At 36.7% G+C, this 20,147-nt stretch overlaps 1 protein-coding gene across 2 annotated transcripts; it reads left to right on the top strand.

The window, feature by feature from the left end:
- Positions 1-1,029: 1,029 nt before the first annotated feature.
- LOC140236842 (basic phospholipase A2-like) lies at positions 1,030-19,861 on the top strand. Of its 2 annotated transcripts, XM_072316778.1 has the most exons (6): positions 1,030-1,209; positions 11,326-11,433; positions 12,603-12,681; positions 13,678-13,825; positions 15,839-15,969; positions 17,756-19,861. In XM_072316778.1, the coding sequence occupies exons 3-6, from the start codon at positions 12,621-12,623 to the stop codon at positions 17,929-17,931; spliced, it is 516 nt and encodes a 171-aa protein (XP_072172879.1). In that variant the 5' UTR covers positions 1,030-1,209; positions 11,326-11,433; positions 12,603-12,620; the 3' UTR covers positions 17,932-19,861. The 2 variants fall into 2 exon arrangements, with proteins under 2 accessions (XP_072172879.1, XP_072172878.1); XM_072316777.1 differs by lacking the exon at positions 11,326-11,433.
- The last annotated feature ends 286 nt before the right edge of the window (positions 19,862-20,147 follow it).

The following is a 20,147-nucleotide window of genomic DNA, read 5'->3' as shown; positions in this document are numbered from 1 at the left end:
AATCACACACACAAAAACCATGAACACCAAACAAATAAGATACATGAATAAAATTAAAACTAGATTTGTCAGATCACGTTCGTATAATCGAGTACAAAAATATGCTACAGACAATGTACTCCGAGGCATCTGATAACAGGTTATGGCCAAGAATAATAATTGTGCAAATGAGGGACAGCTACAGCACCTTGAAGTTTTGTACGATGAAAGTAACGAGAGAAGAAATATAAGGATGTACGTTGCACATAAAAACATTATGGTGAATATCATAATCAATCGCTTTTTCCAGCGATCATGATCAGATTAACTAACGGCTTGTCAGAGTGAGCTTATGTGTAGTGTTGACCATGCAGAACAAAACCGGATATCCATGTTGTTTCTCCTTTCTATTTCAAAAATGAATTCACTTGGAAGAAATCAATTGATGTGTCTTTATTTATGTACATTAGAATATTGCGAGACTTTTGCCGTTTCTTTACGGCTACCACTAAACAAAATCAAGTCCCACTAGTATTGTAGACGCTCAACGGCGAAACAAATTATATTGAATGTACAGGTGCTATGACTGTCCTGTACAGAGTGTGTGATCTGTCTCAATGATGAAGACAAAAAGGAAAGTGGAAAACAACCCCGATCAGACATTAAATTGTTTCCTTGAGTAAAAGAGAAAGTTTTGAAAACGTTGATAATCTCTTCATGCATGTATAGTAGTCGGTTATTATGCTAACTACATTGGTTCTACATGAGCAGCTTTGTGAGTTTGCGTTGCTATTTGCACAGTCATCTTTTTTTTTTTTTGTGATAGTGTGGCTTCCATTTTCACACCCGAGTTAGCATCATAAATGCGGCTCTCAGTGGCGCTACCTTGCGATAGTCACTGCCTTTCGTCGTTACAGTTTTCTATTCACAGTATCTCGAAGCTCATACCAGTAATGCAATGCAGACATAATCGCATACACACTTATACGCACTTACACACACACGCACCACACACACACGTCGGCCCAACCATACATCCACGATACGCAGGAGTCATGGCGTCGTGAAAGCACAACATCACAGTAGCGCTCAAAATGGCGGATTCAACATGAAGAGCACAGTGTAACACTGATTGGCGCCGCTGTATCATTCGTGTTGTATTTTTTTCTGCTTCAATCTTCCTCTGACATGGTTTAAGTTCCAATTTGGTCTGTCAAGGTAGTCACACAGGTAAGATATCGTAATTCGCTGGTTTGTCAGCAAATCTATTTCGCGACGACTTCTCATTGGTAAATAATCCAAATGCAAAAGCTATAACGTTAGATAGAAAGTAAATCGGATCAGGCTGGTAATTAAACAGCATGATCAAAAAGCGATGGTAGGTCCTAATGATAAAGTAGTGACCTAAATTGAATCATTCTCGTTCAAGAAGATACATGGTAGTTGATTTGATAAAGATATCACTTATCGCATATACGCATTTGACTCGGGTATATGGATTGGAAACCCGGTATCCCGAATCAATAAGAAATATCTTATTACTTACAGTACGTGTGTAAACAGGGCTATAGTTTCAGGTACATGTGTTGTCTTTAAATCTACGAAGGAAAACTTGCCCCGGTCAGCATGGTCAATATCTCACTTATTAAGCTAGCATTAATAAGTTGTTTAACTAGGACAATAACATAATAATATCCTGAATATATGAATACACAAATTCCAACACACGTACACACACATCAATGTAAAAGGAAATTTTATGTTGCCTACAATATTACTGATGTCAAAAGCCTTGTAATATAGACATAGGCCTAAAGGAATCGTCATCTAAAACCATTTTAATTCTTGTACATGTAAGTGCGTGTGCGCTGATTGGAGTTCATGATTGTACAAGTGTGTAGGCACACAACCGAACTCTACCAAATTATCTACTACAAGCATGACAAGAATTTGACAATGTTCCAGATAAACTCTCGTTTTCACATGATTGTCTTCCACACCAATTCGTCGCTGTCACCACGAACTGGCATTTTAGCGCTCTAGCGCACGGAAGTTGATTTCGAGTAAATCGCGTTTAAAGTTTTCATGTTTTTAAACTTTATGTTTGAATGCGTTAATGGAATAAGATTACACTGAATTTGATATGTAGTCAATCTACATGACTCAGGCTTTCTATTGGAGTATTCTTTTATTATCAATCATCAAGAATTTCGTCAGAATTAGCTTCCATACAAAAATGTCAGTTCGTGGTGACGAAAGAAATCGTTTTCCCGCTGTGCGCAGTCACCACGAAGTGACATATTCAGTGTTGTGTACGCATTGTCAATGGAGTATCCAGCACAAATCATAAGAAATCGGGCAATCGTTTGTTTGTTCATATTTCTATACTTGAACTTATTGAAAATATTTCACTATTAAAGAATGAGAATAAACAGCACACAAACTTTCTATAGATGTGAATCGTGCTGAAATATCAGTTCTCAGTACGCCAATATGGGCTCCCAAACAAAAATGTCATTTTGTGAAAACTTCACTACACAGTCCGAAGTTTTGACAAAGAGACATATACAATGCGCATTCTCACATTATAACACAGGGTGTACACAAACATTATGGGTACACACAGACAAACACACACACTCACAACCCCCCCCCCCCACACACACACACACAACACACATACACACCCACAGAAGCTCACACAGCTAATATGCAGAATGACATATTCAGCCATCTCGACTAAAACAAACAAAAAAAAAAACGTCATTTTTCGGTGATCTTCGGGCGCTCACAATCTCCCCCCCCCCCCACGCGTCATACTATGAAAAAAAAAAGCAAAACAAAACAAAAACAAACAAACCAAAAAGGTTTGGGGGAGGAGTTGAGGCACCAGAAATGGTCAAAAATGGTCTGAAAAATAAAAACAAATTTGGGTCGGGCCTGGACACAAAAAAGAAATATGTAACACATTTACATGTGAGCGAAACACTCTTCTGGTACAATACAACCATATGAGAATGCTGATCATCATTCCAAAGGTAAACAAGTATGCAAATTATTGAAAAAAAAATATGAAAGTTTCATCAACATCCAAATTGGTTTTATTTCATAACACTGGCTCTAGTATTTCATTAAAAGAATTCAACAGCATATATTCGCTTTATTGTTGAATATTTCTAAGATTTGATTAAAGAGATGAATGTGATTGGTTAGCTGTACCAAGTTGTTAAAAAGAAAAAAAAAAAGATCAGTTTCTGAAACCGAAGTATTAAACGGATGCTATCACTATATCAAATGGAATTTACGAATAACTATCTCCATATCTACAAACCATCCCCATGAGGTTTCATCAAACTCCAACAACCATCCCGCAGAAGTATGATGAAATTCGTTGCTTTCACTTCTTGAAGCACCTAACAAACCTTTTGAAGTGAAAGTTTCGGGGCTCCATATTTACACAGCACCAGGGACAGTGAAAGCATACTAGAGCTACACATCTAACAAAATTAATTTGAGAGACTACAAAAATATAGTAAACAATGTTCTTACGACTATAAACAGCATATCACCTGTTACACACTCCCTAGACTCCGGCACATAGAATGGGGAAATGTTTCATGCTGAGCTCACATCACGATTATTATGAAATAAAATGGATATATTATTGTTCAGCTTTTTGAATGGAAGAGAGAGTCGTTGTCAGGAGCATTGCTACTTCTGAAATTATGGAATAGAACCAATGTTAATACAATGCAGGTGATTCATGATGGCTATGCAATGGGATAGGTCCATTTTAGTCAAGGGGCTTGTTTTACTCTTGTTTGCCTCCACCTCTATAGGGTGGTCTGCTGCTGCTCATCCCTTGGTTCCGCAACCCCTGCAATCATGCAATTGCCTTACAAGGTACTTAGGGGTCACTGGGTGATCTTGCCATAGAGACAGGGTGAAGACATGGGGACTTGCTTGAGCACTCCTAATACAGAAGATCCAAAGCCCAACCTTACCAGCAACCATCCACAGAGCTATCTGACAATAGGCATGCTGACATTGTTGCCTAAATGCAGCCATAATTTGATTTGATTTGATTTCATTTATTCACAAAATGCATATACATACATTATTCACAAATATGTACATAGTTTGTACATGAAACATGTTATTATACATTTTGTGTTGATCGTCATAAGCTATATGAAAAGCTTGACTGGGACGTCCAGTATGGATAAGGTGCACATAATGTACATAAACATCATACAATAAAAATGTATTATGCGCATTCAATTGATTCATAGATAGGGAAATGAGAGAAGGAGAGAGAAAAAAGAAAAAAAGGAGAGGAAGAAAGAAGGAGAGGGATACTCTACATCATGGTGGTTAAAGGTATACAAGATTTACAATTCTGGTAACAACTAACATATGATTATAGGTGAAAGGCTTCACTGTTCTCGAGGTATATGGATTTTACCGCCAGTTTTCTCGGATTGAATGTATCTATCTGCATATGATGTCAAGGGAGCCTTTGAGATCTGTAAGGTGCTGCCTCATTCTCATCAATGCCTCTGAAATCCCACAAGCCAACCTAGATTTCCCTCCCATCACTTGAAAGCTTTGACCCCCCAAACTGGTGGTGCAGATGCTGGTCTGATGCCATCTCTGATACCACCCAAGTTACCTACAATACTGTCTCTGGCCTGGCAACAAAGCCAAAGGGCTTCAACGGGTGGTAAAGCAAATTTTCATGTCTTCATCCTGTTTCTATGGCAAATGATTACCCTCTGACCCCTGAGGAAGTGCTGAACATCATCAGATGTGATGCAATTAAGGCAATTGCAGGACTGATATTTATGCATCTTTTGCCTGAGAATCCTGCAAATTTGGGGCTGATGTCGCCTGCTGCCAAACATCAAATTAAAGAGATCTTTGAAGACAATAAAAAGGACAGTTTTAGTTTTAAGACAAGAATGAATGACCTCATGATGTCAAAGTATATAAATCAACACTTGAGAACTGAGAGAGAATTGAAAAAGGTACCTCACATTGCTCGGTGGTTGATGTTTAATTGATTTGATTTGATTTGATTCTATTGTTCCACATCTCAAAACATCAAACATGATACGATCGATTGAACATAAGATTGAACATAGCTTCGTGATTACAAAGAATACAAGAGAAGACAATTTAACAAACATGAAATGTGGGGACCTACTAAAAAGCAAAGCTTGTAATGTATAGGTCCCTGTATAGATGAAAGTGTTGGTCTTAGTAACGAAAACTATGAAAGGAAGGAAAGGGACGTAAAAGATAAGAGAGCAAAAAGAGCAAGAGAAAGGAATAAAATATACGAAAGCATAGCGAAATACAAAGTAGCCACCTGTGTTGCGTTTACAAGACTCCTTGTCACCCGAGCAACACAGTTACGTAAATGTAAGAATGCGCAAAAATGCACATGATACATTATGATTCATTAATTCAGGAATAGCCTTGACATAAATGACTCAGTAAAAAGAACGAAAAGCAAACCTGGAATACATAATAAACAACGAATCTGATAAAGAACAGGCGCGGTGGAGCACCCCAATTATCTTGCAGAAATCCATCGGCAGCCGAGCCTTATTTGCATAAAGTAAACAACATGTACTCGCGTAGTTGAGAAAAAGTAAACAACTTCTCAAGCTAATAACAATTTCAGGAAACCTATTTTCGGATTAAAATTGAGTTAGTTTGAATTTGAAAACATGTCCGAATATGCACATATAACATATTAAAGGATTTGACAATGATAAAATGTGAAATTTTAGCGAAAACCTGGCGAGCAAAATTACCAAAAATATGCCTCGAAAATCATCCTAAAATTCACGAAGTGTGATTGCGGAACAAAAGCGTCATTCAAACAAAGTACACCGAAATTTATTTATCTGCTTGCATTTTAAATTTCATACCATAATATTCCCGGCCATGGTTGTGTCGGAAAAAAACAGAAGGTGATGTCAAAAATGACACGAACGCAAAGCGTACAGGTCGGTCCCATGTATAATTAATCGCGTCACTGTGGCGTTGCATGTCACAGCACACACAACGCATTGCTGCATGCAGCGTGCGCGGCAGCAGCTCAGCAATCACCGCCGTGCGACACTCAGCAAAATTGACTGCGTCACATGCAAACCAACAATGAGCACGAAATCCTGAATCTCACGTACCACGCATGCCCAATATTACGGGAAAAGAAATGACGTCATTTTCAATTGTTTCGCCGACTACAATTTTCTATTCCAAACCCTGTAGAAACAAGTTGATTTCTCAAAAAGTACAGGTGGTACAAAGCGAAAATTTTCACCATATATGGATTGAGGCCTGATGAACTTATGTTGCCAGTTTCGGACACATTGGAGCCCGGCCATAGTCCAGTCGGAAAAAAAAACAGAGAGCATGTTTTGCGAGAGGTGATTTTCAAAACGCTTTAATATCTCAAGTTCTAGTGCAGCAAATTTCATAATTTTTTCATCAAAAGGAAGGTTTTTAAAAACTTAGATAGTGTGGGAAGTTTGAGTTTACTAGCGGCACGCATAGCGGCAGAAGGAGAAGGTGAAGATTTGACTTTTTCATGCACACAGTTTCGGGCAGCCGTGGATGCCCGTTGGAAGTTCAAATAGAACGGGGCGATAATGAGATGCAAATTGGGGTGCTCCACCGCGCCTGAGAAGAGGGAGTTCAAATAAAATTGCATGTTTTATTATTAGATATAAGCCTACACAAGGGATTTTTTAGTTTACGTTTAAAACAATTCAGTGACAACGATTCAGTAATGTCGGAGTCAAGGCTATTCCAAAATGTCGGACCTGTAATGTACTATTGTTTGCAGTTCTCACGGGAGAAAAGTGAAATGAATTTTCCTGTCTTGTAGGGTAGGAATGTATAACTTTATTTCTTACAAACATGGGAGTGAAAGCATAAGATAATTTAGTTAACTGGTACATAAATATCCCAAGGGAGTAAGAATATATATATAAAAAAAAGAAAATCTTTAAGAGGTTATTACTTTTGAACAGTGGGCTTGTCGGTTCTAAATAATTGGTACAATTGATAATCCTTATAGCTCGTTTTTGTATTCTGAAGATAGACTCTATAGGCGTATTTTGAAACAATTCCTCCAGACCAGTATACCATAATGAATAATGAATATTAATGAATAGTTTGTACGGTATTGCGTTAGGACAGTTTCGTTTATGCCTTCACCAGTTTTTGTTGTTGTTTTAATTCAAGAAGAAAATCAAGTTTGTTCGATAATATCAAGGCGGTACTCCTAAATTATATCATATCGCAGTGATGGAGGTTATGATCCATTTCAAACTCGCCTCAGGACCCCCCCCCCCCCATACTCCTTGCTGAAAAAAGCTACATCGTAAAGGGTTTTTAGTTTTGTCATTTAATGTCCGATGTGTTTTTGTCAGCAGCCATGTATCTCTGCATTACTGTAAAGATTTTCTGTACCTTATTAATAATGGTTTTAGGGGAATGCATATTAGAAGCTTTGCTTTCTAGCTTCCCCTCCATTTTTAACATTATTTGATAAATACCATGCATCTCAGCATCTTAATATATTGTGCAAGTATGACATTTTTATATTCAACCTGCATGTAGAACATGATGGTATTGATTTTTTGCGTGATGTTAAGTGCACTTTTATTCTTTCAATGTCTTTGTTGAAACAAACTAAAAGATATGAAATTGTGTTAAACATCGTAAGGCTTATGAATATTAAATGCTCAAAACTCCATTCATAATTGAGTATCTGAATATAAGAAAGACCCAAGTCCATGGAAGACCATTTCGAGTAAACTTCAAAAAACTTCATATCTTTTTTATTTGTCCAATAATATTCTATTCAACTGTGATGGGAAGGTAACATTGTATATACAAATTAGAACATATTATACTATTATGACAATTAACATTTACATTATTGTGGAGAGGCCATTTTGTGTGATGGACTTGGGTCGTTATTTGAATCATATAGGGCTCACACCCATAAATATTTCCCCCATAGGGATGTGTGTAAAAAATCAAATTTCAAAAAATTATGTAAAATAGCTGGGAGAAATGAGATGTTTCAGCTTCACTAACCTGGATAAGTGAGATATACCCTTTCATCCATCAAATTTTCAGGGTGGATTCTTCAGCCCAAATTCTGTCCAGGGGTCCGCAAAGCCAGACTACGAGTTCTTGTCACTCAAAAAATCACCTATTTTCCGTACACGTACCCAATGAAATATAGTCCCCTCAAATTCCATCAGAAAAGCTTTCATCTTCCAACCAAAGTGCAGTTTGTAGAGGAATTCATACTCAATATCTACAGCTATTCAATTTTTTTGCCAAACTACATAATTGATTTTTAATTATTTTTTTTTTCTTCATTCATTTTGGTATCTTTGGTACGAATTTGTGAAGGGGTCTGGGATATTCCATTGTATTTACGGGTGTGAGCCCTATACATGATATTCTGCTATAGAGATGAGAGAAGGATGAGAGAGGGTGCTATGATATGAATGTAAGAATGACCCAAGTCCTTCATTCTTACATTCATACTCATTCATTTCAGGTACTTACGGGGGTAATTAGGATTTATCAAATTTTCACAAGATGAGTCCATGCATAAGCTACAATTTGCTATGTCAAACTGAATTTGGCCAAAAATTGGACTTGGGTCGTTCTTATATTCAGATCTTCAATTCCTAGCAAGAATCCTAATCTATTTGCTAAATTATGACTTTTGCATTACAAAAGAATAATTTTCTGTTCAGAACATTCTTCAGATATATGATCAGCACTAAATGTTAATAAACGATGTAGCTGCATGTCAGAAAAAAAAACAAACAAACAGTAAATTGGTTTTCTATTTCCACATATATTTTTGCTATACATCTTATACAGGAGAATAAGAGTGGCGACCATTTCGAATTTTAGAATTTAAAAGAATAAAAATACATGTAGGCCGTCTATATTGTAAGTGGCACCCAATATATTTCTATTGCACACGCAACACATTATAACAGCGTAGGTACGGGACTGGAAATACAGTAAATTTGTTTTATACTTCCATGCATATTTTTTTGCCATTCATATTGTACATGAGCATAGGAATGGCGGCCATTTGAAATTGAAAATGAGCTTTAAATACTAAATGAACCCTATGCAATGGAAATTCTCTTGCAAATGCAGATGGAGTAACTCTAGGGACATAGAGTGTAACTGTACAAAGTTTAGTGGAATAATTGGTCATAGAATGCATATTATTGTGATTATCACGGCCAAATTAGCATATTTAGCGGCCATTTTGCATTTTGCATTTTGCCGAAAATGCTCAAGGTTTCGCGAGTGGCATCAATCAGATTTGGAATCAGCACCCGAATTGACAAAAAAAACCATTAAAAAACATTGTATACATAAAAAAGAAACAATTTTAGGTGCCGTCTAGCCTGGACTAAAGAGGCATTTTAGTGCGCGTTGCAAAGTGTCTCTTTTGTGATATCTTGATCAGTGGATTTAGTTACGAAGTTAATTTTCACAAAGAGACATTTCAGCGCGCGTTGCAAAGTGTCTCTTTTGTGATATCTGAATCCGCGGATTTAGCTAAATGTCGTTTCATGTGTACGTCATAATTACGTAACCATTGAAATATGAGTCTCCAAATTTAGCAGGAATGTAAAGGGTCTAGAGTAGTATCGAAAAATGTGAAAATCTCGAAAACGTGAAATCCAACCATTTTTTACTAAAATGCCAGTTCGTGGTGACAGCGACGAATTATAGCGGATGTTTGAGATCAATTCTTGTTATTCTTATTTTTGAGATAAAGTACTGAAAAATCTTCCTTTTGACAATGACTCCATCAACTGGTTGTTATCTAAGTTATCAGATGACCTGCGATGGTGTACGACTGGAGTTGATTTAACACCTTCATATTCTGTGTGTGTACATTACATATCTAGTTTTTGTGGGTTGGTAATAACTCAGTCCCATTCTACTTAATCACAGAAGCAGACTCACTGACAACAGCTCAATACATGTAAATGCTGCAAAACAAACAAATATCATTTTTTTAAAATAAAATAATAATAATAATCATTATTTAACATTGCAAATCTCATTAAAAGCATCAAAATCTACTTCCCTTCGAGCCCACGGACGTTGTCAGGGAAACGAGCGAATGTGTTAGAGTAAGAAACCATTCAAGCAGAACCTTTGATCTCCTCATAACGATTGTTTTTCTTCAGCTTTTTGTTACCCTTATACGTTTGAATGCACTGGACCTATATACCTTTACCTTCTTACGTCCATACAATACATACACATATCAAGTGTACATACACTGACCTACACACATAGAAATAATCTGCAATCTATCATCTTCCAATGATCTGCACATATATGTAAATGCCATGAAAGCAGACAGCTGAAATGAACGAAAATCTCTCAGCTCTTTACAAATTCAATTTTAACACCAGCAGCCTTTGCATTACACGTGATAGGGAAATTATTATAAAGCAAGATATGAGAAAACAAAACTTATTTTCTAAAGTGCCAACATGCTAATCGAATCGCTTTGGTTCAACAGTACACCATGTAAGTAATTGTGAAGTGAATTATTGACTTTTTTACCCAAATATTGAATCGAATTGCATCACTAAGAGTATATCATTCTAATAGATAAATCTACCAAGTTTTCATTGTATTTCTCACAGTTTTCATACATTTATGTTCGTGTGCAGGTAAACTTCCGATTAAAATCGCTTTTAAAGTGACGACGCAAAATTAGATGAAGATGATGCTAGATTCATGTTTTCATACAAATGTCATTTGGTAAATATTTGTCCCCTTGCAATAATTCATCCATGTCGCAGCTTATCATACATAACTGTTTCAGGCTGTAATAATAATAATGACATTGAACGTCTTCAAAAACACAGCTTCTCCAAACTCCCTATAATTGCGAACAAACATGAACAACCAAATATTACATTCAGCATGGCAATAATAACCAGTAATGTCTACAGCAATAATATTTCCGTTGGGTCATCATTGAATAATACAAATATGTTTTTCGAAAGCACTCTGAACCCAAACGGAATATTGCACATGCGTCAACTTTAATTAGTTACATATTACATGCGTGTGGAAAAAAAAAAATCGATTTTTACATTAATATCTGCTATGTGGCAATATCTTCTGTGAAAGATACACACCATTTGAATCTGACAGAGGAACGAAAACATTGCATTTGAGGTAGACGTGACGACTTGACTACGTCAGCAAATCATGTCATACATTTCGATCTTTTGTGAAATTATAAAGGTCGTGCTGACAGTGCTTTCGACTGGTTAATTGGTGCAAAGCGAGCGACGCAGGATATTCTTATTGCACATCACCTTAGGAGTGCAAAACTTGTCGGGCAGATTTGTTGTGAGTTCATAAAATTCTATTCAACATTTAATGATATTGTGATTTATTTTCGGATAATGGCTTCATAGTTTTGTTTTCTGTGTTTCGTATGCTTTGTAACAGTTTGTACTTTATAGTTAGAAATCGACGTGAAGGGGTCACTTTTGCTGCTACAGTACGTCATAGGTTATTAGTGACTGTTTGAAAACAGAATCAAGCTGATATACATGTTGCTGCTTAAGAGCTCTAAATTCATATATTGCATTCTATTTAATAGAAATGAAAGTTTCTGGGTTTTCTTTTTTCACCACAGCTTTGATCTTTTTGTTACGACTGATGAATGAACTGATATAAGAATTCACTGTGTCTGTACATTCCTTATGGCACCATATCTTTAGAGTCGGAAACATAGCAAAAGAGATAATGAGTTTGAGTCAGAAAACCGCATGTAATTACATTCCGTTTTACAACAATAAGGCTTGATGTGATTTCACTGAGTCAGACTAATACATCTGTTTTGTTTTATTTTGTTTTGCTCGTTATTTTATATGTGTGGGGGAGTGCACTTGTACAAATAAAATGAGATGATTTAGTTTGGTTTCAGATCTTTGGCTTAGAAAGATATACATGTACGCTTCTATACATGACAAGTATTAAACCACAAAGCCAGTACAACTATTATACAATTTTTGTAAACTGAAGTACCAATATAGAGAGGTGCTTCTTGCACTATAGGTGCTGGTATACACTCCTTTAGAAGAAGAAAAAGGGAGTTTTCCATCATTGTCATATCGTCTTACAAGTATCCACTGATGTATATGCTTTATTTCCGTAATCATAGACGCGTGTTATAGACGTCTTCTGGCTCTTTGTGTACATGTAAATGCATATGTTTTATGTGTCTCTTCACTGAAGAAATATACAATATAGGTGCAGTTTTGACTGAAAGCAAGGGGAAAAAAACCCGATAAGAGATTATTGTATTACTTTGTCTGTCATCACTGCTAGAAAAATAAGGGAAACACCAATTTGCTGTTACTTCTACTGCTGCTGTTGATGTAATATAGTAAATATTGAAATTGAGGCTGTTCCTGTTCTTTGTGGGTTTTTTTTTTTTTCATTTGGCATTGACTTAATCAACTCGTTTACTTGTATGCCATTACACCGTTTGTTTCTTCTTTCTCCTGCAGATTTACACTAACATCAAGATGGCAAAGCTTGGGGGTTGTCTACTATTCTTCCTTATTACAGCGTGCTGTCTTTCATTGGGTAAGTAGGAATTGCGTTTACCCGACAGTTTGAGCACATTTATCGTGGTGTCGCAGTTATTGTGATGAGATGTGCATTTCACGCAGGGTTTCCACGTGGTATACACTATTAGATCCTGGCACACTCAACATGCTCAAGTGATTAAAAAGACCAGGGCACCATTACGTAAAAACTCTTGCTGGAATGGCAATTGTCATGGTAATGACAAGAATCAAGCTTCCTGATTGGCTGTTGCTATGGGTGATGGGAAGTTGCAATTCCAGCAAGAGTTGCTATCCTTACATCTTGAAATGGAGCCCTGGGCAACGTTACTAGTTGTTGCGTGAAATGAGAGTTCATGTTGTAGAGTATTGTCGCTGTATCCGCCCAATGGTGACAATAGACACTTAATCTGACGATTAAAATCTTTAGTCCCGAGATGCCATCGAAAATAAAGTTGGCACCACCGAATCTCTTGAAATTCTTTTGCGGATCATTGAATTAGGACCAGAGGGTACAAAAAACAACAACAACTCATTAGGGAGTGCGTTGGCTCATGTTAAATGTGTTAGGTAATATATGGCGTAGTAGTTTCTTCCTTTTCTTTTTCTTTTTTTGGTGACATTTATTCGTCAAGATAAAAACACCGTATATTGTTGGGATTTTTTTTCAGCTCAGCACGTCTCCTCCATTTCCAGCAATTTGGTTTTAATTCAACATCATCAAAAAGTGATGCATTAAGTATTGTTAAATTCACAGTATCTTCTTCGTTATTGCGTTGTACTGAAATGGTGTTTATCCAAAAAAAAAAATGTATTTTATGTTGTATTTATATATGTAAAAGTTATGTATTCCTGGAAATGAAATAAAATCTAAATTAAAAAAAAATCAAACAATAGGAATCTTTCTTAATCGGAACGGTTGTCAGACTCTTTGACTCCCTTGGATTCCACAGTATATATCAATCTGTTTTAACTTCATCCCTGCTTATATTACCGATCTGTCTTTGCGGTACAGTAAAGGCGAGCGCAATAAGCCTGGGGCAAATGATCGCCTACGAGGATCCAAAGATCAAAACTCTTTTCGATGCCTACCAGGAGTACAACGGCTACGGATGCTACTGTGGACTCGGTGGGGAAGGAGAACCTGTGGACCCCATTGACTGGTGAGTATCACACTGCAAAAGGTCGGGTGTTAGATATGATACACCCACCGATCGAGCTGATGTAGAATTTCCGGTGCTCATTTGTGGTGGTAACTTAACGTCGCCGGGTGCACTTCAAAATACAAAACTTTTATTTTTTAAGATAGGTTGCCATGGTTACTGTTCTTCTTGTTGACTTTGGACTTCAACAAAAACGTCCGATAAAGGTGATAAAGTACTTGATTTTTTGTGTGAAAAAGTTGTGAAGACATTTACACCACAGTAATACCAGTTGGTGTTGGCTCCTATTGACACTGGGCGGGTGTTACACCATTGATATCAACACCAGCAATGTCAAATCAACACCATGTGTCATTGTCGTTGTTGAAGTAACATCAGTGCAGTGTTGATATATATATATATATATCACAAGCTACATACAGTGTCAAATTAACCCCATGAAGTGCCGGGAGAACACTTTCAACACCATCACGACATTCTTCATACATATTTCTGTGTGGTCCTCTATTGACACCTGATCGGTGTTAGATTTAACACCCATGGTGCTAAATCTTACGCCGATCTTTTTGCAGAAACTACATGCTTGTGGTGCTGTGCCTTTTTATCATATGCTCCTTTATAGATAATTATTCATTTAATGTTCAATGAAGGTGTTTTATATAAAGGCAAAGCAATAAAAAAAATACTCTTTCAAGCTTTTATTAATCGCTAAATCCATCGTTGAGTCAACAACTGCACGTACCATCTTTAGAAGAAAAGAATCCATATTTTCTCTCAAATTAAGAGTTAAAAAAGAATGTCTGATTTTGTGTATATTGTGTGTGTATATATATATTCAACCAGTTAAAGTAAAATATATCTCATATAGAATGTACGCAGTGAAATTTGTATACCGATACGAATCTGTATTATGTAGCCAGAAATTCGTCGGAGATATATACATGTCGTTTTTTGAGAAATTATGATGGTTTCCGTTCAACGCATTGGTTTGGGTTTGACCGAGAAAACTCCCTATACTTTGTATTTGGAGATATCTAGTTTTGTAAAATATGAATGAATTTCCGATGTGAACACCAGAATTCTCACCAACCTTCAAGTTGGAGACTTCGGAAATCTAATTTTGACATATTTTTTATGAGGGAAGGGGGTTTCACTTTTGTACAGATGCTGGGGCCGGATGATGTTCATTTGCCAACAAAATTTGATCCCATTTCCGATAAAAATATCCTAGTCATCAATACCGCATGGCTGGATGTATATTTTGGTTATATTATTTTGATGATGTTATAGTCCGATATAGTGTAACAGTGCCATTGTTCGGTGCATTTCAGTTATTTTTGGCATGATGTCCTATATTATACACATTATCGTAATTATATAGTGTTACTGTTGCTCGTATTTATTTTGGTCAACACATGTAAGGAATGTTCATACGGATTTTAATGATAAAGCGAACTCGAACTGAATTTGCCATATTATACCATGTTGGAATCCTTGCTAGCGGGGGAAAAAACTGTTTAAAATTATCAATTTTCAGTATTAATTATGCAAAACATGGTTTGTAATAAACGAACCTTTTCTTGACTTTGTGATATATCATCATCAAATAATCCCCCAAGAAAATTATTAGTTATTATTGTGCATTTATACTACAAATCTATGATTAGACATCATGGGCTCTGGAGAAGTTAAGTTACAGGGGGCATGTAGTCAAAACAGCTGGTGAGAATTCGTACAAAATGCCCAAGTTTTTAGCAACGGAATATCTTAACATGAATACGCTAGTAGCATGGTTATTGGGGGTCATCCCCGATTATTGGGCTGTATGACTCATAGGCTCCATGATTCCTGGTCTGTATGATTCGTGGGTGTAGGCCTATTGAATCAGTTTACTGGCCCCAACCTGATACATGATATATATTCTCATTGAAAGCCAACCGTAAATATTCATATTGATATTAATTAGAAGGCGTACTTGCAAACACTTTGTTTCATTCGTCACGTTTCCCCCAGCTGCTGTTGGAAGCATGACAAATGCTACGATGACCTGGTGACGGCTGGAGATTGCGAAGGCAAGGCTGAAATAGCCACTGTCTATAATTTCAAGAAGTATCACCATGCGGGCAAGCCCCATGTCGATTGCTGTAAGTAAATCCATTTATACGTCACTTCATGAATATTTATGAGCCGTCAAATGCAGAAGAGAACAATCCATGTTGAATGAAGTCACTACCTTTCAATTCATGTGATGGAGACATGCTCATTAAAGTAAACGGCACCAAAATATCATCGTGCAATGAAAAGTTGGGTGTTACATTAATTGTCTTACCCAAGTTCAGTTTCGGAGGAGATTGCTGAAACACGACATAATTACGTCGATTGTCGGCTGTCTACTTATAAAATCTCCGAATAAAGCTACCATACTATATGTCTAAACTCGTATGTTCAGTCAAAGTAATTTAATGACTTCAGTCTATATCCCGATGACCAAATTTCAAAAACAAGCGATACATTTAAACGGTTTGCAGATGAAACAATTGAGTGCCGTTATCCAATGCTTATGTCAATTAGGTGTTGAGATTTCTGCATGTATTGATCAGTTTGATAAAAAGCGTTTTATACACTGATATTTTGTTTTAGTCTAATATCGGAATGCCCTATACATCAATACATTTGCTAAGATATTAGGGCTGGGGTGTTTCTTCAGCACATTGCTACAGAGGCAGATATATATATATATATATATATATATATATATTTATATATATATATATATATACATATATTCTGGAAGACACGAGTGACACAGAAATCTTTCGTGACAGTTATACCTATTTTAGATGATTAAGCCCAGAAAATTGCCTATTTTCAACTAAGATAAGTCCATGTATATCACAGTTACCAAGATATACCGAATAAGATGTATCTGGACAAGTTGAGAACCAATATACAGTGCCTATACGACTGGACAATTTTCTTACACTTGTTAATGCCAAATATAACGATAGCAGTAAACGCCGATAGTTGGTACTATTAATAACGATGATAAATGATTGTGGGATTATTGCTATTTTCATGGTAGATAATTATTATCATTATACTTACATTAATCTGATAATAGGTATGTTGTTATCGCCATTATTTTTTCACTATCATTATTATTATTATTATTATTATTATTATTATTATTATTATCATTATTATTATTATTATCATAGTCGTTAGTATCATTATTACAATCGTTGGCGGATCCAGTGGTGGATCCAGGCGGAGGCGCACCGGGCGCGCGCCCCCTTTAATTTTTGTTGAAACAAAAGAAATAAAAAGGAAAAAATGGGGGGGGGGGGGGCTGGCGCGTGCGCCCCCTTTAATTTTGTGAGGGTGTTCCCCCACCCAAGGAATTCTTGGATCCGCCCCTGGATTGGTTAGCAATATAATTCTTGTTTTGGCAGTTTATAAGATTAGTCCAAGGTCATGGCGATGAGTCAAATATTCATTTAAGAGTCTAATGTTGAAGCACAAAGAAGCGTTTGTTTCCAAAGAACAAACTGCATCATCGATTCGCACATAATGCAGCTGCACATCATCAAAGACGTTTACATTGTCATTTTCTTGGCAACGGGTTAATTCGTCAGTCCAAGTATAGTCTAGCTTCCAGACCGTCTGCTCATACTATATAATTTCCTTCCCAGAATACTAACGACCTCTATCGACAAAAGAAGTAGCAGTTGCCTTCGGAAAATTCTTCGTCGCGGAGGGCGCATTTTTGTATTAAGTACAGTTGGCAACGGGTCTGGAAAGCTACAGCCCTGTCCATTGTTTCTTCTTTCTGTTACGTAACAGCCCACCTCCGCACTCATTTGTGACGCAACTCGTTTTATTAGTATTTTTTAAATGTTTTCTTCTGATTTCTTCCTACATGAATCACAGCATCTGCGCAGGAAGGCTGTCCTCGAAAAATCTGCATGTGTGACGTCAGAGTCGCTGAGTGTTTTGCTCAAAATAGGGCTCGGCATTACAATGATGATCACGCCAAGTACGACCGAAAAAACAAATGTGGCGAAGCCCGTACCTACGAGTCTTCATTTTGCCCCGATCTCCCCTAATCCTCGCCTCTTCTGATTGCTGTACTCCCCACCCCCTTTTCCTCTTTCTCCACTCCCTTGGCTTCCATCGAACCCCCCCCCCTTTTTTTAAAGAACAACACATCATAATTGAATATACGCAACTCACTTACCTTGATCACACGAAACCTGACTGCGCAAAAGAGTTCTGTATTGATGTTCATCACGCTCAATATCTTACTCATGAATACACAGTTTCGGAAAAAAAAAACGAAGGAAAATTTTTGTATTATGCCTATTATTACAACATGCATTTTCTGTGACGTGACAGCCAATGATTCGATTCAAAAATACTGACTTTGCCAACCCATGCAAACACGCTTCATTTTGTCTCAGATGTCTCGCCTCCCTACCCTTGCGTAAGACAAAAATCTCTTTTTATTCAGGAGTCTTAGCCTGATTTTATTGTTCCTTTAAAATGTCGTCTTTTTATGAGGGGGGGGGGAGTGTGGAAGCGGTAAAATATGGGAGAGTGTGTCATTTCTTATGAGTGACTACGGAGTGGGAAGCATTGTAGCAAATTGATAAATTCTACAAACCTTGAATGTTCACTCTTTAATTTTGAATCATTTCTAACTTATTTCTGATTGTCGATTCAAATCATTCCATTTCAGTGTACTCATAAATTGTTGGCGTTATCAGGGAAGTGAGTCTCACCTTCTCAACATTTTTTTTTTTTTTCACCAGAAAAAAGCCAGAGCATTGCATACCCTTTCAACAAACAAATGAAAGCTTGCGCTAAGCTCCTTCCCGGAAAAATAATGTCCCAGCTTACTGGGATCACATCCAGCCAGGGATGTAGTCACAGTTTTTTGTCAAGAATAAAAGAGAAGAGCTTTAGACATAAAGCAAGTTCATAAGAAAAGAATGACTCTACAAGCAAGCACAGAATCCGAAATGCGGAACACCAAGACGAAGTAATACAAAGAAAAAATGTAATATAACATATACGTAAATTACTACAAGTAAATTCCGTCCTATGGGTATTGCATAACGAAGATCTCTGTGACGCGAAATGCATAATCAACGATGATTTTCTTTCTCTTTTAATTTTCAATGACACCTATGATGTACCCAGTACACACAATGCCAACTGTGTAAGCTGCGCCTGGAAATGTATATAGGCCTATATATTATGAAAGTGTTGAGTTATAAAAATGCTGAGTAAGATGACCTTTGTAGCCCATGTCTTTCCATGCCTCCTGTTTGTTTGTTTGTTTGTTTGTTTTTCTGTGACGTGTTACTTTATTGTAAGGAGACAGTAGTTACGAATACGTGTGTATGTATTCTGGCGTGCACAGGGAACGCGAGTTCTAAACAAACGTTTAATAGTTACTTTTTCGCACTTGTACGATATATTTCAACATTGAACTAACATTAGATGCTTCTGTGGTTTTAAATTTGGATGAAGTTGCGCCTAAAGTATGCTTTTACATAATATCATTTTGATTTCATGTTCTAGCAGGAAAACAATTTAACAAACGTTTAGAAAGAGAGGAATCATATAGCATGCGAACATCTTAAGCGTGCCTAATAAACAAGGAAGTCATCAGAAGATTATAGAAACCTTAGATTTATCATTGCTCTGTTTTAAAGAGGGAAACTAAATTCTCACAGGATTTATTCCACAGAAGAGAAGAGTGTTCGTTGACGGCAGGAAAGGGTTGTGTAACAGTATGTCTGCTACTTTTGAGTACCTCGATGAGTTCATTATGAATCACTCGGCCAGTATACGGTGCTGGTGGAAGGGCGAGCTTGCTTAAATTGCAATAATTTGAGAAATTAATGTCCATGTGTATGCTGCGTGTTTTATCTGCCCTAAGTGTAATACAATCAACCAGCTTTCATAATGTATCGCGAGTTTGTTTGTATAAAATACCTATAATATGAATTACATTCCTTTTATTCTCCATACTTTTGTCTCAACTCGTTTTGTTGTTTATCTTGTCGTCAGTCGTGTTCACTTTCCAAATCTTAACTGATTTTGAAAAAAAAAAAGGTTTTGTTTAATTGTTTTAATCGATTTGTTTTTTCTTTTCTTGTTTTTTTTTTTTTTTTTTTTTGTCTCATGACTTTTATTTGCAAGTGTCTTTTTCATTGTATATCTCCTTCCGGAGTTCAGAAATATTGCAGTGTTAGGATATTCTAAGTAAATATTTATGTCTACATGTATCATATCATACTCGCGAGGTTGAAGC

The sequence above is a fragment of the Diadema setosum genome, chromosome 13 (assembly GCF_964275005.1).
Source record: "Diadema setosum chromosome 13, eeDiaSeto1, whole genome shotgun sequence".
In the NCBI taxonomy this organism is placed as follows: Eukaryota; Metazoa; Echinodermata; class Echinoidea; order Diadematoida; family Diadematidae; genus Diadema; species Diadema setosum.
This window is presented reverse-complemented; position numbering and strand designations above follow the sequence as displayed.